Below are 25,919 nucleotides of genomic sequence, written 5' to 3' on the forward strand. Positions count from 1 at the left end.
CATGGCTTTGTGAAGGGCAGATCAAGCCTAACAAGCCTGATAGAGTTCTTTGAGGAGGTGACCAGGCATATAGATGGGGGTAGTGCAGTGGATGTGATCTACATGGATTTTAGTAAGGCATTTGTCAAGGTTCTACACGGTAGGCTTATTCAGAAAGTCAGAAGACATGGGATCCAGGGAAGTTTGGCCAGGTGGATTCAGAATTGGCTTGCCTGCAGAAGGCAGAGGGTTGTGGTGGAGGGAGTACATTCAGAATGGAGGGTTGTGACTAGCGGTGTCCCACAAGGATCTGTTTGGGATTAACTTAATAACTTCAAACAAAAAGATAACAATAACTTCTTTTAGAATCATAGAGTCACAGAAAATAACAGCACAGCACAGCACAGAGACAGACCCTTCGAGCCATCTAGTCCATGCCTGATCCCATTGACCTGCACTGGGACCATAGCCACTTCTCTTAAATGTTGAAATCAAACTTGCATGCACCACTTGCACTAGCAGCTTGTTCCACACTCTCACGAACCTCTGAGTGAAGAAATTTCCCTTATGTTCCCCTTAAACTTTTCACATTTCTCCCTTAACCCATGACTTCTGGTTGTAGTCTACCCAATCTCAGTGGAAAAAGCCTGTTTACATTTATCTTATCTATATCCCTCATAACTTTGCATACCTCTATTAAATCTTCTCTTAATCTATATTCTAAAGAATACAGTCCTAACCTATTCAATCTTTCCTTATAACTCAGGTCCTCTGGACCCTGCAACATCCTTGTAAATTTCTCTGTACTCTTTCAACCTTATTTACATGGGTTGGCAAGTTTGCAGACGACACAAAGCTTGGTGGTGTTGTAGATAGTGTAGAGGATTGTCGAAGATTGCAGAGAGACATTGATAGGATGCAGAAGTGGGCTGAGAAATGGCAGATGGAGTTCAACCCAGAGAAGTGTGAGGTGGTACACTTTGGAAGGACAAACTCCAAGGCAGAGTACAAAGTAAATGGCAGGATACTTGGTAGAGTGGAGGAACAGAGAGATCTGGGGGTACATGTCCACAGATCCCTGAAAGTTGCCTCACAGGTAGATAGGATAGTTAAGAAAGCTTATGGGGTGTTAGCTTTCATAAATCGAGGGATAGAGTTTAAGAGACACGATGTAATGATGCAGCTCTATAAAATTCTAGTTAGGCCACACTTGGATTACTGTGTCCAGTTCTGGTTGCCTCAGTATAGGAAGGATGTGGAAGCACTGGAAAGGGTACTGAGGAGATTTACCAGGATGCTGCCTGGTTTAGAGAGTATGGATTATGATCAGAGATTAAGGGAGCTAGGGCTTTACTCTTTGGAGAGAAGGAGGATGAGAGGAGACATGATAGAGGTGTACAAGATATTAACAGGAACAGGCAGCCAGCGCCTCTTCCCCAGGGCACCACTGCTCAGTACAAGAAGTAATGGCTTTAAGGTAAGGGGAGGGAAGTTCAAGGGGGATATTAGAGGAAGGTTTTTCCCTCAGTGAGTGGTTGGTGTGTGGAATGCACTGCCTGAGTCAGTGGTGGAGGCAGATACGCTAGTGAAATTTAAGAGACTACTAGACAGGTATATGGAGGAATTTAAGGTGGGGGATTATATGGGAGGCAGGGTTTGAGGGTCAGCACAACATTGTGGGCCGAAGGGCCTGTAATGTGCTATACTATTCTATGTTCTATAAACAGAAGAGGTGTGGGTGAGGGGGAGCCCATCCTTTGATAAAGGAGTACATCTCATATGTACTGGAATGGAAAGAAACTTGCTGAGTTTGAGAGGGTTGAATGTTTCAAGTTTCCAGGATGCACCACAGAAAACTTCCTGTTGTGATGCACCTTGGCTTGGTATGGCAAATGCTTTGCTTGTGACTGCAAGGAAGCTCGGAACACAGTTCAGCACATGATGGAAACCAGACTTAACCCCCCCCCCCCCCCACTGCCCCATGAACTCCATGTCTTCTACTGCTTCAGTAAACCCTGTCATTATCAAAGAACCCACCCAACCCAGATATTCTCACTTTTCACCCTTTCATCAGGCAGAAATACAGAAGTCTGAAAGCACATATTAAATCTTTAACCTCATGGACATCTTCCATGGATATCCTATCCAATTACAAGGAACATTGTCGCAGAAAGGCAGCAACCATCATCAATGACCCCCATCATCCAGGCCATGTTCTCTTCTCTCTGCTGCCATCTGTAAGGAACTACAGTAGCCTCAAGCCCCACATCACCAGGTTCAGGAACAGTTACTACCCTTCAACCATTAGGCTCTTGAACCATAAGACCATAAGATATAGAAGCAGAATTAGGCCATTTAACAGAGATGATAGATTGTCTGTCTCAGCCCCAATTTCACACCACCTCCCCATATCCCTTCACATCTTGACTAATAAAAAATCCACTGACCTCTGCCTCAAGTATACTGAATGGCTTGGCCTCCACAGCTGCCTGTGGCAACAAATTCCACATATTCACCATTATCTGGCTGAAGAAATTCCTCTTTATCTCCAATCTAAAACAACGTCCCTTTATGCTGAGGCTCTGCCTTCTGGTCCTAGACTCCCCCACCATAGGAAACATCCTCTCCACATTCACTCTATTAAGGTTTCCATTCATTCTTCTGAATTCCAGTGAATAGAGGCCCAAAGCCAATAAACACCCCTCATATGACAAACCTGTCGATCCTGGAATCATTTGTGAGAACTTCTTTTGAACCCTCTCCCATATCAGTATGTCCTTTCTTAGATAGGGGGCCCAAAACTGTTCACAATTCTCCATAAGGCCTCGCCAGTGCTTTCTAAAGCATCAAAATTACATCCTTGGTTTTATATTCTAGTCCTCTTGAAATGAATGCTAACATCACATTTACCTTCCACACCACAGACTCAACCTGCAAAGTAACCTTTAGGGAATCCTGCATGAATCTCCCAAATCCCCTTGCACCTCAGATTTTTGAATTTTCTCTCCATTTAGAAAAGAGACTATGCTTTATTTATTTTACCAAAGTGCATGACTATACACTCCCTTACACTATATTCTATCTGCCACTTCTTTGCCTATTCTCCTAAACTGTCTAAGTCCTTCTGCAGATTCTCTGCTTCTTCAACACTACCTGCCTCCACCTAGCTTCATATTGTCCATAAATTTGGCCACAAAGTTTTCGATTCTGTCATTCAAATCATTGACATATAATGTAAAAAGAAGTGGTCCCAATACTGAGCCCTGAGGAATGTCACTGGTCGCCAGCAGCCTACCAAAATAGGCCCCTTTTATTCCCACACTTTGCCTCCTGCTAATCAGTCATGAGTGGCACCCTGTCAAAGACCTTCTGCAAATCCAAATCTACTGACTCTCCTTTATCTATTCTGACTGTTATTTCCTCAAAGAATTCCAACAGATTTGTCAGGTGAGATTTCCACTTAAGGAAAACATGCTGACTTTGGCCTGTCTTCTCTTGTGCTTCCAAGTACCTCAATGTCATCCTTTATAGTGGACACCAGCATTTTCCCAACCACTGAAGGCAGGCTAACTGGCCTATCTTCTGTCTCCCTCCCTTAAAGTGAGGAGTGAAATTTGCAATTTTCAATTTCTCTGGAACCTTTCCTGAATCTAGTGATTCTTGGAAGTATCATTATTAATACCTCCACAATCTCTTTAACTACCTTTTTCAGAATTCTAGGGTGTATTCCAATTGGCCCAGGTGACTTATCTACCTTCAGATCGTTCTGTTTCCCAAGCACCTACTCTTTAGTAATGGCAACTACTCTCACTTCTGCCCTATGACACTCTTGAATTTCTGGCATATTTCTAGTGTCTTCCACAGTGAAGACTGATGCAAAATACTTAATAAGTTCATCCACCGTTTCTTTATTTCCTGTTACTACCTCTCCAGTGTCATGTTCCAGTGGTTTGATATCCACTCCTCTCCTTTTCATATATCTGAAAAAAAATTGAGTATCCTCTTTTATGTTATTGACCTGCTTACCTTCATATTTCATCTTTTCTCTCCAAAAGCTTTGAGTTCTCTATGTTCCCATTAATTTTTGCTATATTATATGCCCTCTCCTTTGCTTTTATGCTGTCTTTGGCTTGTTAGCTATGGTTTCCCCATTCTCCCACTGGAATACATATTCATCTTTGGGATGTATTTATCCTGTACCTTCTGAATTGCCCCCATAAACTCCAGCTAATGCTATTCTGCCGTCATCCCTGCTAGTGGCTGCTTCCAATCAACTTTGGCCAACTTCTCTCTCATGCCTCTGTAATTCCCTTTACTCCGCTGTAATACTGATCAAAATTCTTTGGACACATCATGCAGAGAAAGACATTAGAACATTTAGTTACAACTGGAAAACTGGAAGGAAAAAGAAGCAGAGGTAGACAGAGAATGAGAATGATAGATGGATGAACATCATGGTTAGAAACGGGAGGTAATAACAACAATTCGGAGGGTCAGGGACTGTGATGGATGGAGAATCATGATTGCCCACGCTGAACGGCAAGGCACCTGAACTAATACATCTGACTTTAGCTTCTCTCTCTCAAACTGCAGGGTAAATTCTATCACATTATGATCGCTGTCTCCTAAGGGTTCCTTTACTTTAAGCTCACTAAACAAATCTGGTTTATTACACAACACCATTGTAATTTATATCTCAAACCCTGGCTGCTGTTTGGAGGCCTGCATTTTACTCCCATCAGGATCTTTTAACCTTTAACTCTACCCACAAGGATTCTACATTTTCTGATCCATGTCGCCTCTTCCTTAAGGATTTGATTTCATTTTTACCAACAGAAGCAGCCTACCTGCCTGTCCTTTGATACTAAATTTCCAATTATGCACTTCTTTCAGCCACGCCCACAACGTCAAACTTGCCAGTTTCTAACTAGGCCTTAAGTTCAGAAATTGCTGCATTGTGATCCTGACTGCTTTGGAGATGCACGGAGCTGAAATTTAATTCTATGAAAGTTGCTCATGGCTATCTGTGTGATACATGTCTTGGAGGAAAAGCAATTTGATTCAACTTTTTCTGTACTGTAGACATATAACTTCATGGAAAATGCTGCAACTAAGTTGATGGATAAAATTGAATCAGCCGGCAACTTATGTGTATGGAAACAGATTCATTATTTTCCAAAGGGCGACGTCTACAAATGGGGACCGTGAGGATGATTTTGGGAGGAGTGCTGCATCCGCATTTGGCATCAGGGAGACGTTCTCGCCGCCGGGTGCGTCAGTTCCGGCGGGTCCCCGGCTTCATTCAGAGTGCTCGGAAGGTCGGAGCGAGTCATGAAGCTGCAGGTGGTCTTGCTCGCCGTGCTTTGGAGCGGGCTGATCCGCTCGCACGCGTCTGAGGGTGAAAGTCGAGGAAGAGGTTTGTCAGTATTTTTAAAACGACAATCATTAATGGCCTCCTTCTGTTGCAAATCCGATCACTCGTTGTGTGGCTAAGAATGACAAGTTTCCTGTAGTTACGTAAATTATTATGTTAGATGGGATGCTCAGGTACAAATATAGGGCGAATGTCATTTTTGTTTTCGACCCAGTAATCTATTAGGGGAAAAAAAAGAAGGGAGAACAACTAATAGTACCTGCATATCCATGAAAGGAAATAGTTGATTTATTCTCCATATTGTCCTAGTATTTCACTCCCTGCAGAATCACGAGGGTAGACCCATCCTTAAATGTCCATACCGATAAATATCAATTTAACATGGCCCCTTCGTATTTAACACCAAATGATTAAGATTCGCAGTGCATATTGTTTGGATATGAGAATTTGATTTGGTGTGGTATAACTTATTGAAACTGGGAATTTAACTATTTTTTCAGGATTTGGAGATCATATTCACTGGAGAACACTAGACGATGGTAAAAAAGTAGCCGAAGCCAGGTATACAGAACTTCCTCTTCCTGTTCTGGCGTGGAGTTTAATGCTAATTATCTGAATGCACTGTGTTCATACTAAAACACCATTTTTGGCAGCAGTTGAATCTTTAGAGCCAATCTGCTTAGAAAAAATGTCTCCAAAGTTGGATTTGCTTATTCGGCCATTCATTTTTCAGCATTTATACATCGTGTATGTTTGATTTAGGACAAGTGGGTATGTTTTTAATAAGATGGTAAAATAGCAATCATCTTTATTATGTATACTTGTGAAAGAAACTTTTACTACAGCTATGCAGATTATAGATGTTTGTATTTTGTGGTTACTTCACCACAAGATGTCAGTACTTAATTTAGAAAAGGAAATACTCATTTTTTGCTAAACTTTAAAAATACTGGAGACAAACAGCACAGTTTTCTAATTATGCACAGCAACTTCAAGGAAATAACATAGAATGACGTTTGAAAATCCATAAATTACTTTCTAAAATGGTCTGCTCTGTTGCAAGGTGGATAAAAACTGCATTTTACAATGTCTACATGGCTCCAATGGTCAACACTGTTTCCATTGTTTGTATTATATTGATGAAGCAAATGTATTTTAATCTGACTATTGAGATGGAGATTCCAGGTTGAGTCTGAGCTTTTTACAGTCAAAGAACTATTTTGTGAAATATTTCCTATTGAAATGCTGATTTGCATTCGGCAACTGTATTTATGAGTGTGGTTGTAAATGCACGTACTCCCCATTGTATCCTTTCAGTATAATCCCAAATTCCTAACTGGAGAATTTTCTGAGAATCATGTTGTTTGCAATGCTCAGAATCATTTTTTTTTGTAATTTATTTTTTTATTGATGGAATCATTTTCATATGAATGGAAATTAGAAAAGCACACAACTGAGTCCAAACTCTTTATTGCAAAATATTCAAGTATGAACAATAAGCTGAATTCTGAGGAGATTTTACATTCCATATCTCCTTGGTAAGCTAATAGCAGCAACTTAGGGGGGGGTTAGCGGGACGATACCAATGGGTTTCATGGGTACTTTAATGGTTTTAATCTTTGGGCTCAGTGTAGCCCATCTGTTGAGATGTCAAATAGTATGTTTTCACATTCAGAGTCAGACGCAGCTCCACTGTTGTTGTGTTACACTTCATGGCCTTTCAGCTCTGTACATTCGCATTTGACCTATCTTAATTTAAAAAAAAACAAGGCTAATTGTAAATATAATTAGCAATAAGACTGTGAAAAACATGATACCAGCAGAATGCAGTTAATATTATTACTTGGATCGTTTCATTTTATAATTTGCTTTCTGCAGTCAATTGCCTTCATTTGGCATTTTAGTGATATACTGAGTGGGCTATTGATTAAGGAGTTCTTCACATGTCTTTTTTCCCTCCAAGGGGACTATAACCATGTTGTGGTTTGGAGCCTTGCATGCCACAATGATCTGGAGAGCTATTTTGGCTAGAGTCAGGGCTTTATGCTTTGGCTCTCGGTCAGGTCACCCATGCCAAAAGGGTCTAGGGGTAGAGGATGGGCTAAGTGTGGTCCTCTGGACCTCCAGTTTCAGGGATTCATCTCGGGGCTAACAACCCTGACTGATAAAACAGAATTGTTATGGAAACAGCAGTGAAGAATCCTTCTACAGCTGAGTGAGATGGTATTCCTGAGTCTCCACCCAGGAGTGACAGTAGTAAAAGCTGAGGAAGCTCCTGGCACAGTGAGGGATACCCTGAACACTGCCAGAGATGGTGGATCTTCACTGCTGCCCTAAATGTCAACAGTAATGGGCTGTAAGTAAGTAATGTGGCCTTTCTGGCAAAGCTAAGTTGCAGTTGAATTGTACAATGTTTTGGTTTGATTTTTGCTGCTCTGAGTCAGTTGGTTTTAGCATGTTTGCAATAGAAGTGATACTTTGGTTTCTCTGACCTGGTTTGCTATTTGTAATCATTATCTTGAGGCTCTTAAAGCAGCCTTAGTATGCCAGTGCCTGAAGTTCCTGTGTATAGGTGAAATAGCTTGCAAATTCTCACTGTCCAGATTGGCATGAAGATTAGTGGCTGATATTTCCATGAAATTCCATTTGAGACAGGGAAATGGAGGAGGAAGAAATGGGAAGTAGCCATTGTGAAATTTGAGCATATTATTTATTTGCCCAATGATATTGGTTCAGTCTTGGGGAGCAAGATTTAAAATGTCTTATTATTTGGTATGAACATTCAGAGATCATTAAGATGAGTAACCTGTATATTATTTACTGATAAAGATTTTTCTTTGTTCTCTTTTTAGTGGTCTGCCACTGATGTTGATCATACATAAAAGCTGGTGTGGTGCTTGTACAGGTAGATTCATAATTTGGATTCTTCTAAAAATTTAAATACTAATAATTTAAAAATTATTGATTTTAACTATTTTCTAGCACGTCATCATGAAAATAGTCTACTTAAACATTTCTTTTTGTGAATTGTACTATCGCTTCCAGCTCTGAAACCAAAGTTTGCCTCTTCTCAGGAGATCTCAGAACTGGCACATAACTTTGTCATGGTGAATGTGGAGGTAAGAGGATCCGTGTTCTAGCTCTCTAGATTTGACTATCAAGCCTATTCCACGCCCTTGTGATGCTCAAACAACAGGCTTTGATGTCCTGTGCCAAACCCTAATGGATATTGTTCTGGGAGAGATGCAAATGAAAGAGATGCAAATTTTCAATCTAAGGCAAGGGAGGAAAAATAAGGTTAATTAACATTTGCAAACAAGAGAAAATCAGCAAATGTTGGAAATCTGAGTAACACACACAAAATGCTGGAGGAGCTCAGCCAGCCAGGCAGCATCTATGGAACAGAGTACAGTCGACATTATGGGCTGCGACCCTTCAGCAGGACTAAAGGAAAAAAGAATGAGTAAAATTGAAAGGTGGAGGGAGAGGCACACAGGGTGATGGGTGTTACTGGGAGGGGAGGGTTAAAGAAAAGAACTGGGAATTTGATTGGTGAGAGAGATCAGGGTTGGAGAGGAGGGAATTTAATAGAAGAGGACAGAAGGCCCTGGAAAGAAGGAAAGGGGGGAGGAGTCCCAGAAATGGGCAGGCAAGGAGATAAGGTGAGAGAGAGAAGAGGAGTGGGGGCATTACAGGAAGTTCGAGAAATCGATGGTCGTACCGTTAGGTTGGAAGCTACCCAGACAGATGATAAGGTGTTGTTCCTCCAACCTGAGTGTGGCTTCATTGCGACCTTAGAGGAGGCCATGGACTGACATATGGGAATTGTAAGTGGAATTAAAATGGGTGGCCAGGGAGATCCTGCTTTTTCTGGCAGGTGAAGCATAGGTGCTCAGCGAAGCGGTCTCCTAATCTACGTCAGGATCAAATTATCATTTGGTCAAATTGGACAATTGAAGCAAGTTCATGAGACCATGTTTATATTTCTTGCTGATTTATAGGTTTATACTGGTCTGGGAAAAGAACTGCTAAATAAAGTCTGTTTATATCCCTCCGTAGATGCTGTCTGACTTAATGAGTTCCTCCAGCATTTTGTGTGTGTGGCTAATGATTTCCAGCCTTTGCAGAATCTTTGGTTTAAGTCTAACTTGGCTCTTTCCTGTTTTATTTGCATCACCCTGTATTCCCCCTCAATGAGTCATTTGGAGTCGGCAGAATAATATTACTTGAAAATATCTTGTAAATAGCTCCTATCCAAAGGCAATATCCCTGACTATGTAAGTGGACATGAGTAACAGAAGTTGTTCTTGAGCAGAACGCACCCCGACCCCCGAATGTTTCTAACTGGATGTATTGTTCTTAATGTTAGAACATAGAGCAGTAAGCACAGGAACATTTGATCTCTGGACAAATGTGGTAGCAAATTAACTTAAATCTTTTCTGCCTGTATGTGGCGCATGTCCGATCATTTCCTGTGTGATCAGCTGTCTATCTAAAAAAATCTCTAAAATAAGACCATCATACCTGCTTTCACCACTACCCCTGGCAACCCATTCCAGTCACACCTACTGCTCTCTATTTTAAAAAAAAATTGCTTTAAACTTCTTCCCCCTCCCCTTAGATACATGCCCTTTAGTATTTGACTATTCTACCTTGGAAGAAATGTTATGTCTGCACTAAAGTTAGAGTATAGAACAATACTGAACATTACAGGCCCTTTGGCCCACTTTGTTGGCCCAACTTTTTAACCTCCATGATCAAGTGAGTCCTTCCCTCCCACCCTGCCCCCATTTTCTTTCATCTGTGTGCTTATCTAAGAGTCTCTTTAATAAGACTAATGTACCTGCCTACCACCAATCCAGCAGTGTATTCCATCCAATAACCACTTGGTGTTCTTTCAAAAAAAAAACACTGCCTCTGATGTTTCTCCTATACTTTCCTTTGATCACCTTAAAAATATGTCCTCTCATGTTAGTCATTGTTGGCCTGGGAAAAAAGCACTGGTTGTCCACTCTACTTATGCCTCTTACCATATACACATCTATCAAAACTCCTCTGCTCCAAGAGAAAAACTCTACTAAGCTCAACATTATAGGACATGCTCTCTAATCCAGGCAGCATCCTGGCAAATATCTTCTGCATCCTCTCTAAAACTTCCACATCCTTCCTATAATGAGGAGACCAAAACTGAACACATTACTCCAAATGTGGTTTGACCAGAGTTTTACAGAGCTGTAACATTACCTTTACAGATCTTGAACTAAGTCCCCCGATGAATGAAGGTCAACACACGCCGCCTTTAACATGTGTGGCAACTTTGAAAGATCTATGGACATGGACCCCAAGATCACTTTCTTCATCCATACTGTTAAGAATCCTGCTATTAGCCTATACTCTGCTTCAAGTTCAACCTTCCAAAGTGAATCACTTCCCACAGTTCCTTTATTTTACTTTATTTGCTTTATTTGCCACTTCTTCGCCCAACTCTGCATCTTGTCAATGTCACTTTATAACCCAAGATATCCTTATATATTCATAATGATGATATTCATTAACATCAACCTTCAGATCATCATCAAAGCTACTAACCCTCCCTTCCACTTCCTCATTCAAGTCAATTATAAAAATCATAATGAGCAGTGGTCTCCCAGTGCAGATCCCTGTGGAGCACCATAAACCATGGATCTCCAGGTAGTATCCATTCCATCTGCTGCCACCTTCCGTGGGCAAGCCAATTCTGAACTCATGCAGGCAATTTTCCCTGGATTCCATGCCTCCTGACTTTTGAATGAGCTGCCATAAGGAAGGTTGTTGAACTCCTTGCTGAAATCCATATTCACCACATCCACTTCTGTACCTTCATTAATTTGTTTAGTCACTTCCTCAAAAAAAAGTCAATCAGGCTCATGAAGCCTGGCCTGCTCCTCACAAAGCCACACTGACGATCCCTGATCAGACCATGCTTCTCCAAATACTGGTAAATCCTACCTTTAAAAATTGTCTCCAATAGTCTGCCACTTCTGCTATAAGACTCACTGGTCTATAATTCCCAGGATTAACCTCTAACCCTTTTTATTGAACAAAAGAATAACTTTCTTGTGGCACTACTCCTGTGGTCAGTGAGGACACAAAAGATCATCACTGATGGTGCTGCAATCACTTCCCTTGTTTTCCCATAATAACCTGGGGTATATCTTGCCCCAGTGATATATCTGTCCTAATGTTTTTCAAAAGTACTAACACGTCCTCTTTTTAACCTCCACATGTTCCAGCTTGTTGGCTTGTTCTACACTGACCTCACATTCATCAAGGTCCTGCTCACCGGTGACTACTGCAACAAAGTATTAATTACGAACCCCCAACCTTCTCTGGCTTTCTGCTTTTTCCCCGTTCGGTCCTACCCTATTCTTCACATGTGTAAAATGCCATAATGTTTTCTTTACCAAGGTCTTCACATGTCCCCTTCTAGCTCTCCAATTCCCTTCTTAAGTTCCTTCTTCCTGGCCTCTTGTAATTCTCTGGAGCCCTGTCAGGTCCTTGCTTCCTGAATCTTAAGTTTTCTTTTTTCTTCCTCTTGACTAAATGTTCTACTTCACTTGTTAACAGCGGTTCCTTCACCCTACCATCCTTTCCCTGACTCAGTTGGGCAAACTTACCCAGAACTCCACACAAGTGCTGCCAAAACAACCTCCACATTCCTGAGAACAGCTGTCTCCAATTTATGCTCCCAAATATTTATTTATTGATGTACAGCATGGAGTAGGCCATTTGAGCCATGCTGCCCAGCAATCCCCCAATTTAATCCTAGCCTAATCACAGGACAATTTACAATGACCAATTAATCTACGAATTGGTACATCTTTAAACTGTGCAATGAAACTGGAGCACCCAGAGGACACCCACTCAGTCAGGGGGAGAACATACAAGCTCCTTATCAGCAGTGGTGGGAATTGAACCCAGGTCATTGATACTGTAAAGCGTTGTGCTAACCACTACGTTACCGTGCCACCCGGGATAGCTACCTAATAGCATTATGGTCAGCCCTTTCCCAATTAAATACTTTTCCTTTAGATGTCTAAATAAGTCATACAGAAGGATAACATGATGTGGTTTATTGAATTTTATTTGAGTATTTCTCCCATTGCTTTTGTAGGATGATGAGGAGCCAAAGGATTCGGCACTTAGCCCAGATGGAGGTTATGTACCTAGGATTTTATTCTTGGGTAAGAATTAAGTTCCTGCCATGTTTCTTCCCTGGTTAGCACGGCTGAGTTGTCGCCATCTGTGAGATTACCAAATCAACCCATTCTGAACATTGTAAAACTGGTCTCCACTTCAACTAAAACTTACAATTTGCAAATGAATGCCACAATTTTGTCCCACCAACTTTTTGTTTTTCTACTGAAAGGAGATGCTTTTAACTATTTAAAGAGCAGACAATTCTGGCAGATGATATTTGCTTCTTAAATTGTACCTCTTCAGTTGTATAGTATTAGTTATTTGCTGATCTATGAAGTGCTTCTCTCTGAAATTTAATAGGTTCATCATGTGTTTTAGAAAGATTTGTTTGGCCAATAGTTATGAGTGAATTGCTAAAGTAATCAAATACAATTTCAGAAATTATCTGCTTTTTGACCTATTGATTGATTAATCATGAATTTCTCTTCTATTCATTCCATTTGTTGTTGATTACTTTGCAGATGCTCGAGGAAATGTTCATCCTGAGGTCACTAATCAAAAGGGAAATCCCAAATACAAATATTTCTACAGTTCTGCTGACCAAGGTGAGTGTGTTTCTTTATCAAATACTTGTGCTTTTGGAACCCATCCAATCTTAGTTCTTTTGTCATTGTACAGTGTATTGGGCTGGCATTCAAGGTTGGAATGTACACCTGGCTTTTGGTTTAGATAACCATCTGTTAGAGGATAGAAGAGATATGCACACTGCCTGTAAGGAGTTTGTACATTCTCATTGTGACCATGTGGGTTTCCTCTGGGTGCTCTGGTTTCCTCCCACAGTCCAAAGACGTACCGGTTGGTAGGTTAATTGGTCCTCGAAGATTGTCCCCGATTAGGCTAGAATTAAATCGGGATTGCTGCGTAGTCCAATTTAAAGGGCTGGAAAGGCTTCTTCTGTGCTGCCTGTCAATCAATCAATCAATACATAAATAATGAAATGACTTGAATGCTTTGTCTCACTAATTAAAATTTGAACGAATGAACACGATCTTTAGCAAATACGAGGAAATCTGTAGATGCTGGAAATTCAAACAACAACAACACACAAAATGCTGGCGGAACACAGCAGGCCGGGCAGCATCTATAGGAGATGCACTGTCGACGTTTCGGGCTGAGACCCTTCATCAGGATAAAAGGTCTCGGCCCGAAACATCGACAGTGCTTCTCCTATAGATGCTGCCTAGCCTGCTGTGTTCCACCAGCATTTTGAATACAATCTTTATTTGGTGTTGTTTATTCTCATTTTTTCATCTGGTAATTGAGAGACCTAAGCCATTGAGAACGTCCTTTACCTTAATACAAATATAATTTTGCATCTGGTGTGTGTGTAAAATAAAATCAATAATTTTATCAATCACTCCATTAGCCAAAACATGTACATATGCTACCATTTGATGCAGTGATTTTCTGGAATGAAATCTTGATATGATTAATGCCTTTGTAAAAATGCTGATTGTTTTTAGTAATTATGTCCATGGAAACAGAATTACTTTGATCATGTCATTGGCCAGTAAGGGGTTTCTGCATTTTTTTATCGCTATTCTATGATTGTTTTGGGGGAGGCACAGTTCATTTAAATAATCAAAAACTGGACACACTTTCTTCAGTTGGAACTGTCTAATTAAAATTCAACACTAATGCACAATATGCTCTGAGTTCCAGAATGAATTGTGTGAATAAAAAGTAGTTGCTGAATGCTTTTCCAATGGTTTGGAGGGAAAATTAGTTTGCCAATCACATCCCACAATGCGGATGTAACCTCTGGATCAAGAGAAGCTGATTTGCATAAATTACTGATGGACTGATACTGTCAACTACTTTTGTCAATTGTCTTCTGAATCAGCTGACATCTCTTAAGTAAGACTAAGACATAAGAGCAGAATTAGACCATTTGGCCCATCAAGTCTGCTCTGCTATTCCATCATGGCTGATTTATTATCCCTCTCATCCCATTCTCCTGCCTTATCCCTGTAACCTTTGAAGCCCTTACGAATCAAGGGCCTGTCAATCTTTGTTTCAAGTATACCCAATGACTTGGTCTCCACAGCCACATGTGCAATAATGTCCACAGATTTACTCTGGTTCAAAGTATTTCTCAGTCTTCTATTCTGAGGTTGTGCCCTAGTGCAGACAGCTACAAAACAAAGAAACACCATTCAAGCACCCAACATGCAAAGGAAGCATGCAAATTTTGAAAAATGAGTACATAACACACAGTATGTTAAACCTCAAACCACAGAGTCCTTGAAACAGTCAAGGACTGTCCAGCGGACCTTGGGAGCCGGCACAGGTTGGGACCTGCCACCTGTAGTGTTTCTGTTCCATTGATGGGAAGCGATCATGATTAAAAATAAAGTGGCAATAATAAAGCGTTTGGAAAGAGGTGAAATGTCATCGGTCATTGGAAAAGCGTTAGGCTACAGTTGGTCAATGATCAGAACAATTTTAAAGGATAAAGTGAGAATAATGGAGCACGTGAAAGACCCTGCCCCGATGAAAACTACAATTATTACTAAACAACGCAGCGGTTTAATTATTGGAATACATACGTTTCTTAAGTGTTTTCTATGCATAGAAAGGTAAAGTATATACTATATACTAAGACAAACATTTGACTAACTGACGCTAAGTAACACCGGATGTACTTGTTCCGACTTGCGTACAAATCTGACTTAAAGACGGACTCAGGAACGGAACTCGTACGTAACCCGGGGACTGCCTGTATTTTCTCATCCTTTTGAAATGAATGCCAACATTGCATTTGCCTTCCTTCCCTCTGACTCAACCTGAGTTGTCACAGTGCAGAAAAAATTTCTCAAACTTTAATCAGCACTGGTCTGACCAAGCCAAGTTTAGGGCGCTGGCTCAGCAAGAAATGCTGGCAGATTCCAGCAAGGCTGGGCACTGTGGTTGGACTTGATGGGGAAAACCAAAATTGGAAATCAGTTATAGATTACTACTTCTGGATCAGTCAATAAGTCCATGTTTGCCCTATAAAGATGGAATGAGACTTGAGTGTTGTTTCAGAGGTTCTGATGGTGACTTAAAGAATCTGTGTTATCTAGTCCAATCAGAATTTGAAACACTTCAAATCAAAGCCTTAAAAATAATTATGATTAAAATGTCATTCACTGCTCTTTGAACTCAGACTTTCCAAAATCCTTTTAACTGAAACATTTGATGAAAGGAGAATTTTCATAGTGTATGTAACTGTTTTCTCAATTAGTTAGTGATATAAGTAAAATGTTACAAGATTTTATTATTTAACTTGGCTAGAAGTTTTTATATCTGATCTCTGAATAACCTCTTAAAAAGTCTGTGTTCTGGTTTCATTTAGTGGTAGCTGCTATGAAGGAAGCCCAAGAAAAGCTGACTGGTGACGTAGCTACACAACAACGATACACAGATGAATTTTGAGCTGATCATCCACTGGCTTCTCCACACTGACAATCCACATTGTCGGACAAGAAAGATCGTTAAAATTATCCAAGATCATTTACTGATTTATCATTATGATATTATTTGAAGGTTATTTTAAATTTTTATTTACTGATTTTCAAAATCAGTAAATCTAGAAAGATATTCTTACACTTTCAGATCTTTGGGAGATCATAACTATTTTAAGGACTTGTGGGATAGCTGATTGTATTCATGTTAATGGTAATACGTCAATGCATTTACATCAATGCAAATTCTAAGTAAATTTTGCAGAGACATTCTTCAAAAAGAACAGTTTTTCAGCTGTCATGAAAAATTGGTGCCTAAAACATTGTTTAGTGCAATAACTGTTACAAACTACATATGTGACATGATGTATTTTGCATGGATCCAAATTGCTTTTTCCCTAGGCTACAGATAAAGCCTTGTTGAACTTCAATAGTCTTTTCCTAGGCTACTTAAATATAGAGTATTTCCTTAGACTGACTTTGCTCAAACTCATTTGGTGATAGTTTGAGCTCTCAGTTGATACTTGGAGGTTAATACTGAATTATGTATTTAGAAACATTAATTTAGTTAACAGAAAAGAGGCATGACTTTCAATTCCAGCAGCAAGTCTGGTATCATAGAGTTCTGACTTGAGCCACGTTATTTTAAATTAAAATTACTTAATGGCTTTTCAAGAAATTCCATTCTCCCCTGTTCCATAGATGGTCTAATTATATATTTGCTGAAGTATGGTGTTAGCCCGGGAATTTGGCTGCACACATTAGAGCTTCTGGTTTTTGGAATCATGGAAGTTTTTGGTTGAACACCCTTGCAGAGTGGAAACCTGATGAATACACAGTGGAGAAAAGTGAATTCATGATGTCTGCAGCACTAAGCGAAGGGGAAACTTAAGCCTGATTAAGCTTAAATGAAAACAAGACTTGGGGATGCTTTTGTATTATTCCTGGTGGCCAGCCCTTTAATTCTAATTGCCATTTCCATCCCGACATTCCATGGCCTCTAGTGCCATGATGAGGCCACTCACAGAGTGGAGGAGCAACACCTCATAATCCATCTTGGCAGCCTCCAACCTGATGGCATGAACATCAATTTCTCCTTTCGATATTTTTTTTCTTTTCCCCTCCCCCTTCCCTATTTTTCTGCCCCCCCCCCCCCAAACTCTGGCCTATTAATTATTCTTCTCACCTGTCTATCACCTCCCCCTGGTGTCCCACCTTCTTTCCTTTCTCCCATGGTCCACACTTCTGTCCTGTCAACTTCCTTCTTCTCCAGCCTTTTACCTTTTCAAATACCTGGCTTCACCTATCTCCTTCGGGGTTTGTCTTCCCTCCCCTCTTCCCACCTATTCTTGTGTTTTCCCACTTCTTTTCCAGTCCTGATGAAGGGTCTTTGCTGAAACTGACTGTCATTCATTCTCGAAGGATGTTGCGTGACCTGCTGAGTTCCTCCAGCATTTTGTGTTTGTTGCTCTGTATTAATTGTTATTTTTCAAATGGGTTAGCACATTTACCAAAATATTATTTTGCAGCTTAAATATTTGTCACAAAGATCATGTCAAATTATAATGACAACTGGAAACCTCTGAGTATTAGCATTTCTGAATTCAAATGATTTTTAAGTCTTAATGAAGTGTTAATCCTAAATAGCTATTTAAATAATAGCTTTAATATGGTTCTGCTGATTCGGATACTAATCAAATACGTGGGATAAGTTTCAGCCGCTTGTTTTGCATACTTGAGGTGGTAAAAATTTCCTAGAACTGTTTCTTAGCGCCAATATATTTATAAAGAATATTTCCTGTCTTTGATTGTTTTGGCTTAATAGAGTCATATGGGGCCATGTAAGAATATTCTTTTCTCCTGTATATTTCATTTTTTAACAGAACATATAATCCTGGTGTATGTGTCAGATTGGAAATGGTCTCTGATGAAAATTTACAAGAATCAAATCAAAAAGCCAATGTAATTTCTGTACTTTTAAACTATTAATATCCTGTCTCTAAAGCAAATCAGACTGGTAAAACCGAGGTTTTCTTTCTGTTGAAATGTATGAAGGGAAATCCTTGAAGATATAATGGAGTGGGGTGCAGTGTAATTGTACTTGTATTTTATCCTGTATTTTTGATACATTTTTTGGAATGAAAAATATAAAGCTGAAAGAATTGTGCAGTGTATATATGGAACATCGTTCTACTTTTTAAAATATTTTGCTTCCAAGTAACTTTCCTCAGTCATTTGGATTGGAGTGATTGATTTCTTTGAGTATGTAGAAAGCTCGGCACCAGAAGAACAGTTGGTTTATACTTCCATTTGGCAGGCAGCAATTCTATAAACAAAAATTGAACAAGTTGGTGATGAACACCTCCATGATCAGATTTTTATCAAAGTTCTAATTTATGCAAACTTTGAATGCAAATACAGCCATGGGTACCACTATATGTTACATAAAGATGGCTGAGGTTTATGTTTAATTGCACAAAAGTGGAATTTAAATTGAAAACAATAATAAGGACCTTTTGTCTTTTAGTTTAAGATTATTTTCAATAATTTTAGAAACATTACTGGTTTGCAATGGTAATGATTGCTAACAAGGCAAAATAGTTGAAAGCAAGTGGAATTTAAAAATGGTTATTTTGAAGGGGATCTAAGTTTCAGAAGGTATTGCCCCTCAAACATCAGGAGTGTACTTGAGCAAGATGTGTTAATTTAAGCAATTGAGGGATTGCTTAGAGGCAGCTGCTGTTTAAAAGTAGAAAAATCAACTGTAATCAACAGTATTTCTGAATGCAGATTTATAAAATAAATTAGTTCCTCTCCGTGGCTTGTGGTGCATTGGGCAGCAACCTTGCCGTTTCTTTAGCATTTGTTTTTATGAGGCTGAGTTGTTAGCTCGATGTTCAACCCAGTACAGATTGAAAGTGTGCAAGGAGCTGGCCAGGTTCAAACCCAGAACTACTCATCTCAAAGTCCAGTGTTACCGCCACCACACTAATGGCCGGCTTTACAAAGTAAGTAAGCAAGCTGTAAGAAGAGATGATAAATATGAACAAGATTTGACCACAATGCTGCTGAGATACATCTAGGATGCACTGGGTCACATCACCAGGTCTTTTAACATCGCACAGGTTACAAAGCCAGCGTTGATCAGGCCCCAGCTTGTGTCCTGGCAGCACTAGTCCATACCCCTCTGAAGGCATGCTGGGCAGCCTTTGTGACGGTCCTGATGGCTCTCTGCAGTCATCCTAATGCCAAGTAGATTATGCAGAGCAAGCAGTCAGCAAAACCTGTACATCTCATCTCAATAGCTCACAACATGCCCTCCAGCCTTGCCTGTGGCATTGCTGTACCACCTCCTGGTATTTGGCTGCCTTATGCTGAACACCTCTTCCATCTGGCCTCAAAGCATTGTCAGTTCTACCATGACCAACTCCTTTGAAGTTTCTGACAGCTTTGTGAACAATCTTTCTCATTTAATTTGATCACGACAGGTCTTTCCTAGACTTTAGTCCAAAAAACTGTGGAAAATTATACATTTTAAAAATATTTATATTTTTCTAGCTATAGAACAGTGACACCTTTGCCCAAATCTAATGGCGATGGTAACTCTCCCAATATCTCACAGAGTAAGCATGCATCCAGTATGTTGAATAGGCTGTTCTTCCTGGGGTAATAGCTGATTTGTGCCTGCTTCTCCTTGATAAACAGTACATTCACATTGATTGCCCATCCTGATACTAATTCTCAGTTTGCACGCATTATAGACTGAATTTTCTGTGGCATAGGGGCACTGAGTTTGCCTTGAATGTCATAATCATACAAAGTGTGCAAGTATTATTGTATATCACATTCTCCACAATTGGTCTTTATTGCCCTTTTGTTTCTCAGCTGCTTCTGATGTGAAAGAACATTGCAGACTGACTTTTGAGGCAGCAATTGCAAAATGGTCTGCTGCCATCTTGTGGCACAGTGTTGGACACAGTCATGGATTTGCCAGAGCATACAGTGTTTTAACTAAATTTGAACCTGCTTGAGTAAATATCTTGATTTTTGCTTGAGTTTAAGGAAGGTTTCAATGGAGGGAGATTGGGGTAATAAGTACTGCTTTATGTAACCACAGTTAGTGTGATATTATTACAGATCAGGCTCTCGGAGTTCAGTTCCAGAGTTGTTTCCAAGGAGTTTGCATGTCCTTCCCGTGAGCTCGTGTGTTTTCTCCGGGTGCTCTGGCTTCCTCCGAAGACGTGCTGGTTAGGTGGTTAACTGGTCATTGTAAATTGTCCTGTGATTAGGCTAGGATTTAATAGGTGGTTTGCTGGGCAGTGTAGCTGGTTGGGCTGGAAGGGCTCATTCCATGCTGTATCTCTAAATGAAACACTTTGGTGATAATATTTTTCCTCTGACACTTATTCAGTGTAATTTAGAGATGCAGCATGATAACAGGCCCTTTTGGTGGGCCTAACAAGCCTGTGTTGTCTAATTGCACCTCTTTGATCAATAACCAAATAGTTGGTACATCTTTGGACTGTTGGGGGGGGGGGGAAGGGGAACTGGAGCAGCTGAAGGAAATCCATGCAGTCCAGGCGAAAAAGTACAAACTCCTTACAGGCACCGGCAGGTATTGAACCTTGGTAACTGGCACTGTAATAGTTTTCTGCGAACTGCTACGCTACCGTTTCACCCCTAATTTAGTGTGTTCCAAAACAGTTGTCTTTTATGCATTGGAAGTACTTTTATCCTGTGGATTTTGCACCAAAGACTTTCCTTTTCTCTACTGGCTATCAACCTCAATATTTTAAAAATAAAGTGTCTAAGGGATTTCTACTACCAAAGTGCATGACCATGCATTTTCCAACATTGTATTTCACTTGCAACTTCCTTGTCCATTCTCCTAATCCAGGGGTCGGCAACCTTTACCACTGAAAGAGCCATATGGACCCGCTTCCCACAGAAAAGAAAACACAGGGAGCCACAAAACCCATTTGACATTTAAAATGAAATAACACTGCATACAACGTTTTTTTTTGCCTTTATGCTGTGTATAAACAAACTATAATGTGTTGCATTTATGAAATCGATGAACTCCGGCAGGGCAAACAAAATTACATTTCTGCATGCAACAAAAACATTTTGAACTCCGAAAAAAAGACGTTGGGTTGAAGGTTACTACATCGTTAGCCTACCTTGGATCGAAAAATTAAAAGAAATTGCGCACTGGTGGGTGTCAGGCATTGGCAGTGGTGACGTATATTAATAGCGATAAAAACACATTGTCACGGTGTGCTACATGCAGCGCTAAAATAATGACACGGAGTGGGTAAACTGCAGATAACTTTATTCGAACTACACAGCCTTGCTTTTAAGCTTCTCTCAACCTGCCCCCCAAGGGGGCGGATGCTCCAAAAAACACGTACTCACAAACCCCGGTAGGCTGTCACCCGCCGGTTCGGATGTGCCAGGAAATGGGTCGCCACAACGTTTTATTTAGATTGTACAAGATCACCATAATCTTCAAATTTAGAATTACATTTCAAAAACTAACAAACTAACATAAAATACATTTTAATTAAATACTCATCATTTATTTTCCAAAGCCACAGGGAGCCGCAGCACAGAGTTGAAAGAGCCGCATGCGGCTCCAGAGCCTCGGGTTGCCGACCCCTGTCCTAATCTGACTATGTTCTGCCGCACCCTACCTGTTTCCTCAACACTACCTGCCACTCCATCAATCTTTGTATCATCTGCAAACTTGGCAACAAAGCCACCTATTCCATCTAAATCATTTATATACAGCATAAAAAGCGGTCCCAACACCGACCCCTGCAGAACACCACTAGTCACTGGCAGCCAACCAGAAAAGGATCCTTTTATTCCCACTGGCTGCCTCCTACCAATCCGTCAATGGTCTAACTATGCCAGTAACCTTCTGGTAATCCCACAGGTTTATATCTTGTTAAGCAGCCTCATGTGTGGCACCTTGTCAAAGGCCTTCTGAAAATCCAAATATACAACATCCAATGCATCCCCTTTCACTGTCCTATGTGTAACCTCCTCAAAGCATTCCAACAGGTTCATTAAGCAAGAATTTCCCTTAAGGAAGACATGCTGACTTTGTACAATCTTGTCCTGTGTCACCAAGTATTCCATCACTTCATCCTTAACTACTGACTTCAACATCCTCCCAACCACTGAGGTCAGGCTAATTGGTCTATAATTGCCTTCCTCCTTTCTTAAAGATTGGAGTAACATTTGCAATTTTCCAGTCCTCCGGCACCATGCCAGAGTACAGTGATTTTTGAAAGATCATTTCTAATGCCACTACAATCTCTATCACTACCTCTTTCAGAACCTTCGGGTGCAGTTCCTCTGCTCCAGGTGACTTATGTACCTTTAGGTCTTTCAACTTTTTTTGAGCACCTTCTCTCTTGTAACAATAAGGGCACCCACTTCTCTTCCTTTACACACTACAATATCTTGATATAATTACTATTCTATAGATTTGCTAAGTGGACCTGCAGGAAAATGAATCTCAGAGTTGTATGTGGTGACCTGTATGTACTCAAATAATAAAATGTACTCTTTGAATTCCATTGAAGTGGAATAAGGAATGATATAAATAAGATATTTATATCTGGGTCTTCTAATTGTTTCTGAACTGGTCTGGCTATTTTGTATGGTATTTACAAGACAGTAACATTAGTGAGTCACATAGTGGCTGTACTGGGTAAGGATGACATTAACTTCCCTGAAGGCGATGTGGAAACCCAGTGGCTTTTTGTAACAATCTAGTGCTGCTGCTGTGGTCGCGAGTGGTTGGACTGGCATCTTTTAAACTTTAAAAATGACAATTCGCTTTTGTTAGTACCACAGCTGCCATTGAAGATTTTGCCTAAAGTTTAATCAAAATTTTTACTTTTAATCAGTAGATGCAGTGTAGGTAAATGTAAATTTCAGCAAGTACAGATTTTTTCCCCTGATCGAAGCAAATAACCGTGAATGCTGGAAAGCTGAAACAAGAACTCAGAATGGTGAAAACGCTTGGGGCTAGATCTCAAATGATTCCTCGATTATAATAACAACATAAAAAATAAATAAGCTCAATGTTCATTTAAGTCATTTGTGTACTATAGGGAGGCACAGCCTAGAAGAAATATATTAGAAATCGAGAACTTTCTGCCATAAAGAGAGTGGTAAGGATATCAAATTTGAAGCTCATATCGTTAATGGAGAGTAACCCTACATCAGTTGTTTAATAATTAATATCCAAGACAATTTAATCATGGATGTAAACATCGTGGTTTGGTGTTAGATGCGATGTTGATCAAAGCTTATACGAGCAATACTTTAGAAAGCAAGGTCGAAAATTAATACTGTTCTTGCAACCTGACGTTCCCGACGTGCTTGGAATGAAAAAAACGCGCCGTCGTCGAAGGGCGGGGAGACGAGACGTTTCTGAGCGGAGCAGCCAGATTCCTGGATCTTGTTGGAATACTCTCATTAACTGAAGGCAGCAACGACTCATCGTAACCATCTGTTTGAGAGGTTTGCTCAGCTGAACCGACCTGTCCGTGCCCGTCAAACCTTGAATAAGCATTACTTTTGTCTTCTTTTGACTTGTATCCGGGTTTTCCCCAGTTAATTTAGAAAGCAGAGCAGGTCAGTGCATTATGTGAGCGTCTCAGTTATTGTTGTACCTGTGGAAAAGGCGTGTTTTATTTTCCGATTTCGACAAATTCCACCAGTATGGTTTGCATTTCTAATTTTCCGTACAACTGATCTCGATTTTGTTTTCTCCTCTTGGATTGCGAAGAATTTCGTCCTCTTCGTGCATGAAAATCGCAGCGATTTTGCAATAAGTTTCTTCAACATGCTAAGGCGCACTCGAATCGCCAATCACATCACAAAACATTTTATTTTGTTTTGAAATACTGACCGGTACTTTCACAAGGCGGTATTTTAAATTGATGCACATGATCAAGTAAGCCGAGTTCTCATAATACCTTAAACACCGTTGCGGAAAGACACCTGTTCTTTGAGTAAATCCTGGCGTAGTGTAATCTGACGAAGTGGGTTAATTTATCTACCCGCTACCCGTAATTATTTTGCAAGTAGAAATAAAATAACTGACCTACATTTGCCATCAGGTGAAATTAATTGTTCCATCCAATCCCCAAAGGTACTTAACATCAATCAGTCTTATGCCTTTGTCTTAGAGTGTCTCTTCGTGGATTTAAAGGTAGCGACGGCGAAGATGACTTGGAAATTTATTCAGATGTGCGGCTGGTACTTTCGACATCGTGAACAAATCTTGAAGGATTTAAAACAGTGGCAAACTGGGACAATAGATGACGATTTTTAAAATTAACTTTGTTTTATTTTCAAGGGGATATTACAAAATAGTGACTTAATTTTCCAATGCCAAACTTCCAGTTCGAGCTATTTCGCGGAGAATTCCAGCACAAGTGTAAAATTATCAGCCGCCCTCCTGCCAGCGGTCAATACCTGTTGGGTTTGGGCGGCTGGGAGATTCGTTTGGAAAATGATTAAATTTCGATCATCTAATTTATCTAGCGGCACAGAAGTAATAAAAAAAAAAGTGAATCCTGAGAGGATAGAAAAGCAATATTGAAACAGACAGAGGAAGGGAAAACCATTCCCCAGCGGTCAAGCTTTAGACCTCTTCGTTATGATATTGCCTTTTCCTTCATCTTTGCTTGTGCTGTTTCAGAGAAATGTTGGTGTCTTTTCACTGATGGGTTATTCAGCATGGTTGTGGCAGAAATAGGTAATATTCCAAATTAAATCATGTGGATAAATATGAGTAGCAAGGGAGGGTAAAGCACCAAGAAGAATAAGGGTAATTATGATTAAAATAATTTCTTGTATGATGGGCCAAAGCTTGTATGAACCAGAATTTTTGCCGCATGGAATCATGCAAATATACAGAACCTGTCAGAAGTCTAGACAAGTCATTTGAGCCCTCAAACCTGCCCTGTCAATCATTAAGATCATGGCTGATCTGACTGTAATCTTAATCTTCCTTCTGATTACTCCCAGTAAATATGTCCCTTCACTTACTTGCTAATTAACAAAATCTCAGCCTTAAAATAATCCAAGTATTCAGCTTCCATTGTCCTCTGAGGAAGAGTTCTAAAGCCTGCTACCCTCCACCAAACCCTGAGGAAAAGATTGTTTTGCCTTTTCTCTGACTTAATATGGATGACTTATTATTTTCATACAATGATCCCTGATTCTAGAATCTCTCACAAGAACAAACATCTTTTTCACATCCATGCTATTAAGACCTCTTAGCATCTTGTACATTTCAGTCTTGTTCCTGTCACTCATCCAGTCTCCAGTGACTGGACTAAAAAAGACAACTTGTCCATTCCAGGTTTGTAAATTTATGTGGAACTGTTTCCAACACATTTGCATGCTCATAACTAAGTGACCGATACTGTTCACAATACTTGGGATGTAGCCTCACCATTGCCCCATGTCACGAAACATAAACCTACCTTCTTTTTTGTTAATTTCTTAATGCAATGAATGAGAACGTTGTACTAGCCTTTTGCAAATCATGCACTATTTCATTCCCATTCATTTGCATCCCAAGAGCACCAGCCACGTAACATGCTTCTTTCCTCTTTTTTTCCTGCCTAAGTGGACACTATCTTATTTACCCCACTATACTCCATTTCTCATGTTTCCCTGTCTCCATCTGTTTATCACTTTGGAACCCCAATGACTAGATTAAATTCTAGGAGACTGGCATTAGTGACTAAGTTGCAAGTGTTTTTAATTTTGACTCTTGTATTTTGACAGCAAATTAAGAAACCTGTTTCTGTATTTGAACATGTTTATAATGACTACACTGGGATATT

At 40.1% G+C, this 25,919-nt stretch overlaps 2 protein-coding genes across 2 annotated transcripts in view; both read left to right on the forward strand.

Moving 5' to 3' along the window:
• The first annotated feature begins 5,143 nt into the window (after window positions 1-5,143).
• On the forward strand, window positions 5,144-18,787 carry txndc12 (thioredoxin domain containing 12 (endoplasmic reticulum)). The gene is made up of 7 exons (XM_059984250.1): window positions 5,144-5,395; window positions 5,854-5,914; window positions 8,206-8,258; window positions 8,399-8,472; window positions 12,507-12,576; window positions 13,054-13,137; window positions 15,930-18,787. The coding sequence occupies exons 1-7, from the start codon at window positions 5,311-5,313 to the stop codon at window positions 16,007-16,009; spliced, it is 507 nt and encodes a 168-aa protein (XP_059840233.1). The 5' UTR covers window positions 5,144-5,310; the 3' UTR covers window positions 16,010-18,787.
• A 4,826-nt stretch (window positions 18,788-23,613) lies between these two features.
• LOC132401564 (ras-related protein Rab-3C-like) overlaps window positions 23,614-25,919 on the forward strand; it is a 113,738-nt gene continuing 111,432 nt past the window's right edge. Inside the window, exon 1 of the mRNA XM_059983581.1 lies at window positions 23,614-23,691. The gene's annotated coding sequence lies outside the window, so the exon portion shown is untranslated. The remainder of the gene's footprint in view (window positions 23,692-25,919) is intronic.

This window comes from Hypanus sabinus, chromosome 11, assembly GCF_030144855.1.
Source record: "Hypanus sabinus isolate sHypSab1 chromosome 11, sHypSab1.hap1, whole genome shotgun sequence".
Taxonomy (NCBI): Eukaryota; Metazoa; Chordata; class Chondrichthyes; order Myliobatiformes; family Dasyatidae; genus Hypanus; species Hypanus sabinus.